Below are 12267 nucleotides of genomic sequence, written 5' to 3' on the forward strand. Positions count from 1 at the left end.
GAAGAATAGTAAATGTTAGCATATCCTTTAGCATGTTAGCCAGCTGTAGGTGAAGAATAGTAAATGTTAGCATATCCTTTAGCATGTTAGCCAGCTGTAGGTGTACAGTAGTAACTGTTAGCTTGTCTTTTAGCATGTTAGCGAATTAACATAACTTAGGTTAAAGCTTGAAAACAGCTGCTTGTCATATTTTTCTTCACTGTGGGTTCATTTTTCACTGATATATGGAGACTGTAAAACCAGAAACATCTTCTGTTTTAAGTTAAAAGAACAAAAAACAATGTTGAATTTTTTAAAATTATTTATTTTGCAAAAAGTTTTTGAAAATGGAACCAACCGGTACTTTTTTCAAGTGTGACAGTTTTTCTACTATTTTCTACTTTTTCTTTCTTCTTCTTATTTATTTGTTACATTTTAACAAGCTCAGATTTAGCATTTTTACACTCAGAAGATGTTTCACCATCCTACAACTTCCTCTATACTGTTTTTGAGCCAATTTTTAAAAAAATATTTATCTGTTCGAGCAGCCGAGTCTGTCTTGGCTTCATGGTTGCCCCAAAGCAACAATTTTTATTCATTTTTACAGCATCTGGTCACTGCACATGATGTATTTAAGCAGAGATTTGACTCATTTTCCCACTTAACGATTGATGAAAGTTGAAAATCTGACAATTTTTTCTAATTAATAGCATGCATTTTAAACCTCACAGGGTACAATTGACTTATTTTTTAAATTTTTGTAGTTATTTGAAAGAAAAATAATGTTTATTTGATGATTAACTATTATTTTGTATTAATTAGCATAAGAAGCCAGTATTATGTATAATTTTTTTTCATTTTGTTTTTACAGGATTCGACTAAAAAAATTCTGTTGTCTTCTGGATATTTTTAGCAATCAGTTTAATCAGTTCATAAGTGTTTAGTTTCCTCCTAAGTGTTACTTTTCTGTGTGTGATTGTAAAACGTCGGTTCGAGTTACATCGAGCGACTGGAGGTCGGTTCTCACAAGGATAGAAGTACATGCAGACACACACTTTAACCTTCATGCTGCAAACTGGCTGAAAAACAGCCTTTTCTCTGAAAGGTCACGGCCACGTTTGAGTGGCAGCTTTAAGTCCTGCGCTCATATTACAATCTGCAGCGAAGACGTCTTCCTGGGAAAGGCTGGGAAGCAATTAATTGTAATGAATAATGGGACAAATGTGGGCGGCGTACGACCAGCAATGCTGCTGGTTCTCTGGGGGATCAGGAGCCAGAAATCACCTTTCACTGCTTCAATTCGGTTCAGTTCATCATTCAACCGCTTTGTTTTTTAGTGAATGTACAAAATACACAGGTTTTCTAAACGCTGTGGTCATAAAATCAATCTTAAAATGAATAGCTTCAAAACAATACTATGATTTGTTGATAACTTTAAAAATGTATTTTTATTCATTTTTATTAGTGAATTTTTATTTTGACAACGAAACGGGTAAAATCTGGAAAGTAATAGTTAAAAATTTATTTTTGCTCATATATTTTTTTTTTATTTAAATAACAGATATATAAGATTAAATGCACTAAGGGCATTGTAATTATATTGAAACGTTAAAAAAATTCTAAAAATATAGGCTTTTGATGTAAATTAGTGCTTTTCTCTTGATGTCACAAGAAAGCAAGAAAAATCTCTAAAATTTCAGTTAAAAATGACAATTTAAGTCTCTTATTATATTAGTGTTTTCAGGTGATTTAACTACTGTAAAAATTGTTTATTTGTTAATTTACAGCCAATTTTATGCCTTAAGTCAGTTTAATTTAACTTTTTTTATTTTTTTTTAAGTGTTTTTACTGCTTACATGGTGCAGGTCTGAAGCCTGACAGAACTATGAAGATATCTACTAATACAAAAGAAGAAATGGTTGAATTTAAAGGAAAAAAACATTAAATATGAACAAAAATTTGTGATAAAAATGTATTTTTATTAGCATTTTTAAGTTAGAAAAGTCTCAATTTTTAAATAATGTAAAAAAAACCAATGTAATTTCATGGCCAAATGTAAATAAAGTTTTCACTACTTGTAAAAATACTGTTTTTTATGAGGACGTTGTCAACATACAAAAGAATACTTTTTTATATAGTCATGTAGTATGAATAATGACAGATTTCTAATAAAAATCTGTAAATGATGTAATAAAAATACTGTTAAAATTGGGATTTTTTTTGACAGTGCACAAGTTTCTTCAGCTCATAATTCTGAGATAATAGACTGAGAATTGAATCACGTTATGAATGTGAATAATTACAAGTCTCTAAGTCAGAGATTGTTCGCAGGGTCCAGAGGTGATAAACCTCCGTCCTCTGCTGGGAATAATGGTTCAGACCTTTCTGAGGCGACTTTCCAACCTCCTCCGGTCGAACAAAAACACCATTTTTCCAGGTGTCTTGACATTTACCTGCATCCTTGGCAGGCTTTGTGCAGGCAGGAAGCTTTTTCAGCTGCATTTCAATGGTCACCTGCCAATCAGCCAGAATCTCTGCTCCACATTCTGCCTCCAGCCACAAGAAGAGGAAGAATTTTACCATCAAGTGTCACCAGCAAGGCCTGGTTGTTTCCTCCTACGCAGTGGGAATTAAACATTTTCCTTTTTGTCTTCAGATGGTGTCCGTGATGTGTTTCTGCCCGGCGACAGAGACTCCTTTCAGGCTGCAGTGAGTCATTCAGCTGCCTTCCAGCAGATTTCTAATGTGATAATAAAACCAGTCAACATGTTCTGTTCATTAAAACATCCCAGTTTGAAATGTTACAAGATTCATAAGAAGGTGCAAGTTTTCCATCCAGTACAACAGAAAACTGGTTGAATATGTGAGAACACCATGTTGTTCAGAAACTGTAGAAACCGTGACAATAACAGCAAATATCTTAAAACAATGTGTTATTTCAGGTTTCAATGCAGTAAAGTGGAAATTTTGTTGTAGACAATATGTACTGTTTTGACCTCCCTCCCCCTTTTTAATATATTTTTTTTACAGTAGTCCACATTATATACACTTTCTTTGGATTATTGATAATGAATTTACTCAGCCATGGTGCTGACTGCTTATTTTCTTCATGCTGCATCTTCTACCCATAGACTGTATAATAAAGATGCATTTATTATAGTCTATGCTTCTACCATTTCAAAACATAAAAAAAAATAAATAAAAAATACATTTTTATTTTTTTATATATATATATATATATATATATATATATATATATATATATATATATATATATATATATATATATATATATATATATATATATATATACATATATATACAGTGTTTTAACGTTGTTGATTGTACGTGCAGGAGTAATTGTGTAGTGAAATCCTATGTATACTTACAGTTGTGTATATAGCAGTTATGTACTTATTTAATATATGTGAGGTTGTGTAGTCATTAGTTTTTATACTATTTTTCTCCAAAAATTCATTCCCGTATCGTGTATGTTGAGTACCAGTGTCCAACATGTAGACACTGATGCTCAGCACTTAGCTTGATTTATGTGTATTTATTTTAAAACAATGTTGATACAGACAATGCATGAGCAATAAAACATTAACAGTCAGGTTAAATCACTGGTATTTGTAAAGCACATTGAAAGAAACAGCCAGAATGTGGATTTACCCAACAAGTAATAATCAACTGCAGTATTACTTTTTGTATAAATTGACTTGAGACACTTATATGAAATGGTTCAGACTCTACAGTGTAATACAGACAACAAACGAGATGGCAATGACATTTGACAAAGATATCAAATAATAAAATTGACTAACAAGCAATAAACGTATACTGAGCAATAAAAAGACAACGTCACATAATATGATCCTGAATATACATACTTTTTCTGTCAAATCATGGCAAATATCTGTAAAATAATGATGTTTTTAACTGAATGAAATACAGTGAAACTAATTAAACGGTCCTGCAAATACAGATTTTTCTTGGAAACACAGAGATAAAGTAAACTCCATGCTAAATACAACTCTTGCCGTATTTATCTATTCATATTTTCCTTTTTTGTAATAAACATTAAAGATTTTTGATATTGATGATATTTACAGATTTGGTTTTATTGTGAATTGACTAGAATATCTTTAAATATTAAATCAGCAGAAGTCTGGAAAATAACAGTAAATGGTTCGCATAATTACACTTGACGACTGTTGAGACTGTTTGTGTTTTACGGTTTATAATGATCGATGAACTTTGCAGTGGAGCCACGAATATAAAGTCGAACTCCAGCATGTAGCGGCTGAGTGAATGTGGTCTGGACTCTGTGGAGGAGAGTCATGGTTTCAGAGATGCTGTAGAAGGACAGAATACCTGCACTGTGATCCAGATAAACTCCAACTCTGGAGGAAGGAGGACCTGAGAGGAAAGTTCTGCTGTTGTTGTAGCAAAATGAGTAACTGTTGGTGTCACATTGGACAGACCAAGATTTGTCATTGTATCCAAAGTCACAGTCATTCAAGCTCCCAGTTCTGCTGATATTCTTGTATGAAACTGCTACTATAAATCCTCCTCTCCAGTCCACCTCCCAGTAACAACGTCCAGTCAGACTCTCTCTGCTGAGGACCTGAAAGCAGTCGGTGAATCTGTCGGGATGAGCAGGATAAGACTGATGTTGATCCATTACTGTTACTTTTCTGTTTCCTTTAGACAATAACAGACATGTGTGTGCTGTGTTTGGATCCAGAGTGATTTGCTGTGAATATTTTAAGAGTTCAGCTCTGGTCTTTGGTTCTGGTTCTGGTTCTGGTTGTGGCTGTAAAACATCTGGTTGAGGGACTATCAATGAGATGTTTGTCCATGAGTCCCTCAGAACATCCTGTAGTTTATCTTTGAGCTGTTTCACAGCTGCTGTCATGTCCTTAAAGTCTTCTTGAACGCTGGTGTTGATGCTGGATGAGTGTGTGGACTCACCGACTGCTGACTCTGAGGAGTAGTTGAGGAGAAACTGGTTGTGATCTCGTGTATCTGAGATCCGCTTCAGCTCAGCGTCTTTCCTCTTCAGATCACTGATCTCCTGCTCCAGTGTCTCCTGAAGATCTTTGACTCGACTCACTTCAGTGTCTTGCAGGGATCTGATCTGCTGCTCCACATCTTGGCTTCTTTTCTGGATGAGTTGGATCATCTGGGTGAACATCTTCTCACTGTCCTCCACTGTTTTATCAGCAGAGATGTTGATGTTCTTCACCTGCTGTTGGAGCAGCTTCACGTCTTCTTCTCTGCTCTGGATTCTCTGCTGGATGTTTAGTCGACTCGTCTGGAGCTTCTTCTTGGTCCTTTCTGCTGCAGCTGAAACCATGTCGTGGCCTTTATGTTCGTCCACAGAGCAGAGATAACAGATCAACTGCTGATCAGTGCGACAAAAAATCTCCATCACCCTGTCATGACGAGAACAGATGTTCTCCTGGAGGTTCTTGGAGGGTTCCACCAGCTGGTGCTTCTTGAATGCTGGAGATTCATAGTGAGGCTGAAGGTGATTTTTACAGTAGGAGGCCAGACAGAATAAACAGGACTTGACAGCCTTCATCTTCCTCCCGGTGCAGAAATCACAGGACACATCTTCATCTCCAGCATAGCAGTGATCAGCAGCAGCAGCTTGGAGTCCAGTGTTCTTCAGCTGCTCCACTAACTCTGCCAACAGGACGTTTTTCTCCAGGTTAGGCCTCGGTGTGAAAGTCTTCCTGCACTGAGGGCAGCTGTAGATTCTCCTCTGGTCCTCTCCATCCCAGTGGGCTTTAATACAGACCATACAGTAGCTGTGTCCACAGGAAAGAGTCACCGGATCCTTCAGTGGATCCAGACAGATGGAACAAGAAATATTCTCTGAAGAAAGATGAGCTCCTTTCTGAGCCATTTTCTCATCTGAGCAGCAGCTTTCAGGGAAGTGAGTTGATATAAACCTGTTAGATCCAATCAGCTCTCTGTGGTCATCTGTCATGTTGTAAAACGTGTCACTGTAAAACATTGAACAGGTTTTACTGTAATATTTTATCAGCAACTACTGTGACTTCACAGATTTCCCCAGTTCAGTTATTTTACAGATGTTTTGTTTGAGTTTTTGAACATTACGTTATTTCACTGATTTTTCAGGTATTTTTTTCTGGCAACTTTCCTGCCTGAATTTCACAGTTGTTGTTTGATTGAATGTATTTTTTACAGTGTGGTTACACCCAGCTTCAAAGGTCTCTATTATGCCACAAAACACCTTTGACCACAGATACAGTATCTATAAAAGGTTTCCACCTCCTGTGGAAATTTTCCCCTTTTATTGCTTTACAACATTGAATCAACATCAGTATAATCAATATAAATTGGCTTTTCAGACAATAATTAACAAACTCACTGTCTGCTCCAATTTTCTGTCAAGCTTCCACAGACTTTGGCTTTTTTTTGGCTCCTGCGGTCAGATTTAAAATGCCTGAAACCTCCTCTGTAAAAGGAGATGTGGAGTATGAAGTCAAGCTCATTATCTGAATCCCAAATTGGCCAGACATTGAAATGGAAAATCTTACTACATCTTTGATTTGCTTTTTAAAAAGTACTGTACAATTTTCTGTTAATTACATGAATGCTGAATATGTGGTTGTACAGAGTGGACACTCATAACTAAATGACTCTTTGTTCAACATTGATCACAACTACTGAAGTTCCATTGAACACCTGACGGTTTTAGTGCTGCTGTAACCTTCAGCCACTGTGAGATTAATCTTGTCGACTTCAGCCAGCAATGTTTTTTTAATCTCCACACCGTGTCACTTTGAACGCGTATATACAGTACCAAGCCTTCAAAATAAGAGTTTAGTAAATGCAGTGACAGACAACAAGTCAAGTCAAATCACTGTTGTCTATAAAGCAGCCTGTACGGCATAAAAAACAAACAGAATGAGATGTCAGAGGATGAATCATAAAGGAGAGCAGCATAGTACAAATAGAATAATAATACTTGGGGGTTTCTCTCAGTACACTTTCAGTCTTTACTTTGCGTGTTTTCATCATCATCTTTTGCATTTTCACCTGCAAAAATTCTGGAAAAAAATGTTAAAAATAGCAAAGTGCTCCAACATTGACAGAAATATTGCAGAAACCTTACAGTTGGCTAGAACTGTCTCTAGTTAACCCCCTAAAGTGCCAAAATGACAAGAGTTTAAACTTCCCTCATTGTGTGATATGAAGGTCATAAACGTTGCACATTAATATAGAAAAAAGCTATTTACGTGAATTTGTTATAGATTGAAAATACCCATCAGTCACTCAATGATTCAGTAACTGACAAATGTTAGTTTTTGTTCAAATTAAAGTGAAATTAATGTTATTTATTGAATATTCTCTGTGATAAATGCTAAGGATCTATTAGCTGAAATAGATACAGTAACATACAGTTTGTGGTACTCACAGAGAGAATATGGTTGGAGTTAAACCCCAAATTGTGATGCGAAAAAGTACATTATCGCATCCGTTCTGATAATACTGCATTTTCTTTGTCTCTACAGCCCAACATGGGATTTCATTGACCCACCACACTACAGTCCCTTCACACTCAAAGCTTCTCTTGGTGAGCTTTTTAGTCGTCACTTTGGATGTTTTCACCTTCAACAAATAGGTGAAATATTTCTTTATAGAAAGGATTTCTAATTTCCTAGAAATATTTGAAGAAGCATCACAATCAGCGACAACACTTCAACTTTACTCATCTTGTGTGACGTCGTTCATAAATGGTGCACATTAATAAGGAAAGAAGAAGCTCTATTTGTGTGAATTTAGCACTAAGTCCAAGTTCATTTAATGGACTAATGGACTAAAATAAAAGAAAAGTGGATTAACACAGATGTTTGCTGTTCACCTTACGGCAGTTTTAATATATTATAGCCACTCAATGGCTCTGAATCTTGGTAGTTTCTGTTCAAATTGAAGTGAATATTCTCTGTGAAAAGTAATTATTCTCTGCTAATTTTGCTTGTCTTTTGTCTCCACAGCTGATACCCTGACTTCATGGAGGAGGTGAGTCAGTTCAATAAAGTTTTTCTGTGTTAGTGAAGTTAACAGTGTTGTGTGTTTAGTTAGTGGCTGGAACATCATGATATGTTTTTGGAGAAAGTCCTATCATATGGTATTCCTTTCTAACTAAGCATTAAACATCAAAAATGTCCTCTTCTTTCCCAGTATTTTACAGTAGAAAACAGGATTCAGTCATCTCACATTAAATCTGATATTCTAATGGTGTTTAAAACAGTTTAATTCTTTCAGATGCTTGATGGTGTTGAAGGATTTTAGGAGCGAATAAATAACAAATACATGAAACATCCTTCACTCCGATAATTAGGCTTACTGCAAATCTCATAAAGACAAGAGGCACAAAGTGTCAGTCTCTGGTTTAGGGTTAAATCAATATTTACAGCCAATAGAATCTGTTATTGACACATATCTTTATTCTGTAGAGCAGAGCTGTCAAACTCATTTTAGTTCAGGAGCTACATTCAGCACAGTTTGATCTCAAGTGACCAGTAAAATAATAACCTATAATATTTCCCTGTGTTTTAGTGCAAAAAAATACATTCTGAAAGTGTTCACGTTTAACAAACTGTCTTTTACTTGAAGTTTTTAAATGAAAATAAGTGCAATTTCAACATCATTATGCCTCAGTTTATCATTTATACACAAATTACAGATCACAGAGTGTCTAGAAAGGCACAAAATATTCAGTTGCAGATATCTGGAACTCAGTGATGTAGTATTTTACTTTGTGATCGCAACAACTTGTCAAGATATGGAAATGATTTTAATTTGATATTCATTTCCACGTGTAGTAATCCCGACACCACAGCATACAAACTAAACAGGAACTATTAAGGAAGAAGTTTCGGTTATCTCCCTGCCTTGTAAATGGAGAAAATTTAGAAACATGTAATTTTTTATTTTTTAAAAATGCATAAAAGTTGTGTTGGTGCATGAACTGAGGCTGCTGACTGACCTTATATTGCACAATGTTCAATGTCTTTAAATATTTTCACAGTAAGGATTCATCTGTCGATCTATCTATACCTGAAACCTCATCCTCTGTATATAGTCTTCTACATGTTTTTTTTTTGTTTAAAGAATAAAATCATCTGTATATAATGCTATGGGAGGGCTGAACAGTGGTGTAGTGGTTAGCACTTTTGCCTTGCAGCTAGAAGATCCCTGGTTCGCGTCCCGGCTTTCCCGGGATCTTTCTGCATGGAGTTTGCATGTTCTCCCTGTGCATGCGTGGGTTTTCTCCGGGTACTCCGGCTTCCTCCCACAGTCCAAAAATATGCTGAGGTTAATTGATTATTCTAAATTGCCCGTAGGTGTGAATGTGAGAGTGCTTGTTTGTCTTTGTATGTAGCCCTGTGACAGACTGGTGACCTGTCTAGGGTGTCCCCTGCCTTCACCTGAGTCAGCTGGGATAGACTCCAGCCCCCCCCATGACCCTAGTGAGGATTAAGTGGTGTATAGATAATGGATGGATAATGCTATGGGCAATTTTTGCACCGTTTTTTTCTTATTTATTCTTGCACTGCCTTTATACTCTTATACTTTCTCCTTTCCTAAGGAAGAAGTTTCGGTTATTTCCCCAGTTATGTTTGAAATGTAACATTACTTCTTCAGCTCAGTGCATCAGTGATCATATTGGTTTAGTGGTTGGAAGTCAATAAAACATTAGCGTCAGTCAAATTGAATGCGTCAGTGGATGGAAGTGGTGGTTGCCTTGTGCTGCTCTTCACTTCACTGCAGCTCCATGGCTCCATCTGCTGGACGGACAGAAGTGCAGCAGCTGATGGCAGCTTCTTTGACCTCACGCTGCTGTCAGACCCACAGATTAGGGTTTATTTCAGATATACATAATAGAAAATAGTAATTAAAAAATAAGCTGATGTTGTATTTTTGCAGCAGTGGGTTTTACAGGGTTAAGAGCAACCAGTCAAAGGTTATTACTGAGGATTTTAAACAAAAACATTCAGGCGAACAGTTAACATCATAGGGTGCCTGACATGTTTGTTTTTTTTCTGGGTCGATACAGATTTTTTTTGTAATCAAGGAGATCGATAACCAATATTTGGAATCACTACACATTTGCAGAAAAAATAAAGTTTTTTGAACAGCACATAAAGTTAAGTTAAAATTAAAATAATCACGAGTTGCAGCCTTTGCTTATTTATGTTTTACATGCTGAAGTTGTCCGTGGATTAAGGTGATTGAGAACAGGCGAGTCAACCTCCACACCTGTGAGAGAGATGGATGGATGGATGGACAGATGGATATAGATAGGCAGATGGATGGATGGATAGATGGATGGATAGGTAGATCCTTCAGTGATCCTGCAGTGGGGAAATTTTCAGTGTGGCAGTAGCAGATAGGAAAAAAAGTAAAAAAAAAAAAAAAGCAGCACTCAGTGCACAGATATAAATAGATGCTTTCTCCTTAGAGAAGAAATAGAAATGCTTGTTAAAAAAAAAAAAAAAAAACCTGTGAAATTGCACATATTGACTTATTTACATTTTATTGCAGTTACTTCATGGGTGATCTGAACTACTGGGAGCAGGCTTGATTGAACAGTCTGACTGCTGCAGGAAGGAAGGACCTCCTTCAAACATCGTGGGTGAAGCAGTCTGTCCCTGAAGGAGCTGCCGGTGATGGTCCTGTTTCCTGCAGGGGGTGGGAGATGTCCTCCATGATAGACAACAGCTTTGTCATCATCCTCCTGTCTACCACCAGCCCAGGACAGAGCTTGCTTTCTTAACCAGTTTCTTTAGTCTCTTCCTGTCTGCAGCCGTGATGCTGCTGCTCCAGCAGACCAGTCCATACAGGATGGCTGATACCACCACACAACCATAAAAGGTCCTCAGAATTGCTCCCTGCACCCCGAAGGACCTCAGTTTCCTGAGCAGGTGAAGTCTGTTCTGCCCTTTCTTACACCGTGCGTTGGTGTTCTATCTCTAGACATGTTTGAATGTCTTTATCAATAAATGCTCAAACACATGTTGAGTGTCAGCTCAGCTCTTTGTTCCATACATGTAAATGTTCCTATGTGATTGGTGTCGTGCAGTCGGAGTGTAAAGAATTGAAGCTGTCAGAGGCTTTGTGTGGTGAAGAGGCTGCAGGACATCAGCTGCTCCAACAGGTGACGCGTTTGTTCTTTGGCTCCAACCAGAAGCAGCAATAAATCAGCATGAGCTGCAGCTTATCCACCTCATAGAGTGTATAATAAAGAAACCAAGAGGTTTTAGTTGATAGCTGTCTCTAGTGAATGACCAGCAGTGTCTTGTTCAGGTTGTGAGGAGAAGTAAAAAGCTTACAGCACCTGGTATTCCCAAGTAGTCTCCCATCCAAATACTAACCAGACCCAACCCTGCTTAGCTTCGGAGATCAGACGAGATCAGGTGTATTCAGTCTCAGAAACAAACCGACAATGTAAGTTCTGTACCTCACATAATTCAAATCTCCACTCACACCTTTTATTTGTCCTATGGTTGCTCCAGTACTAATTGATACCATCATTTAAGCCAATTTACAACAACACCTTGTAGGAAATGTGGTGCAGAAGTAAGTTCTGTGCCTCTCCCACCTTAGTACCTTTATTATCTTCACTTCCTTAATACTTTTGTGTACCATCATTTACGAAAACTAACAGCTATACCCAGTAGGAAGGATAGTGCAGTGGTAAGTTATCTGCCTCTCATCCAAGAGGTCCTTGGTTCGAATCCAGCTCAAGGCTCTTTTTAAACTTTGGCTGCATGACACCTCTTGCAACCATCATTACAACAAACTCCACCAGGGACCTTGTGTGAAAGATAGCTCACACAGAGGATGTATGTCTGTCATGTGGACGGGCACGATTCGAATCCCCGCTGGGAACCTTGTGGAGGGTGATTGTGGAGTGGAAAGGTTGTGGTCTGTGGTGTGGAGTGGAGTGTCACTGGACTGGAGTTCAAGGATGGTTCAAAAAAAACGCCCGATCTCGTCAGCTAAGCAGGGTCGGGCCTGGTTAGTACTTGGATGGGAGACCGCCTGGGAATACCAGGTGCTGTAAGCTTTTTACTTCTCCTCACAACCTGAACAGGACTCTGCTGCTCATTCACTGGAGACAGTTGATGGAGCATTTTTTTTTTTTTTTTTCTTTTTACTGATGCTTCATCGAGGCTTTGTTGAAGCTTCGATACTTCATTCAAAACACGGTTCATTACTCGAGACCTCAATGACACACAGCTC

At 37.5% G+C, this 12267-nt stretch overlaps 1 protein-coding gene and 1 long non-coding RNA gene across 2 annotated transcripts; one reads left to right on the forward strand and one right to left on the reverse strand.

Annotated features, from left to right (window-relative positions):
- Positions 1–3464: 3464 nt before the first annotated feature.
- Positions 3465–5938, reverse strand: LOC111581944 (tripartite motif-containing protein 16-like). Its single transcript, XM_023290364.3, has one exon. It carries the CDS (start codon positions 5891–5893, stop codon positions 4211–4213), a length of 1683 nt encoding a protein of 560 aa, XP_023146132.3. The 5' UTR covers positions 5894–5938; the 3' UTR covers positions 3465–4210.
- A 1702-nt stretch (positions 5939–7640) lies between these two features.
- On the forward strand, positions 7641–11445 carry LOC129348312 (uncharacterized). The gene is made up of 3 exons (XR_008600833.1): positions 7641–8037; positions 10567–10946; positions 11105–11445. It is a non-coding gene; the product is annotated as an uncharacterized LOC129348312 (long non-coding RNA).
- The last annotated feature ends 822 nt before the right edge of the window (positions 11446–12267 follow it).

This window comes from Amphiprion ocellaris, chromosome 24 (assembly GCF_022539595.1).
Source record: "Amphiprion ocellaris isolate individual 3 ecotype Okinawa chromosome 24, ASM2253959v1, whole genome shotgun sequence".
Taxonomy (NCBI): domain Eukaryota; kingdom Metazoa; phylum Chordata; class Actinopteri; family Pomacentridae; genus Amphiprion; species Amphiprion ocellaris.

Coding starts and splice junctions, on each gene's coding strand:
- LOC111581944 (XM_023290364.3), bottom strand. CDS start 5,893: ATGGCTCAGAAAGGAGCTCATCTTTCTTCAGAGAATATTTCTTGTTCC.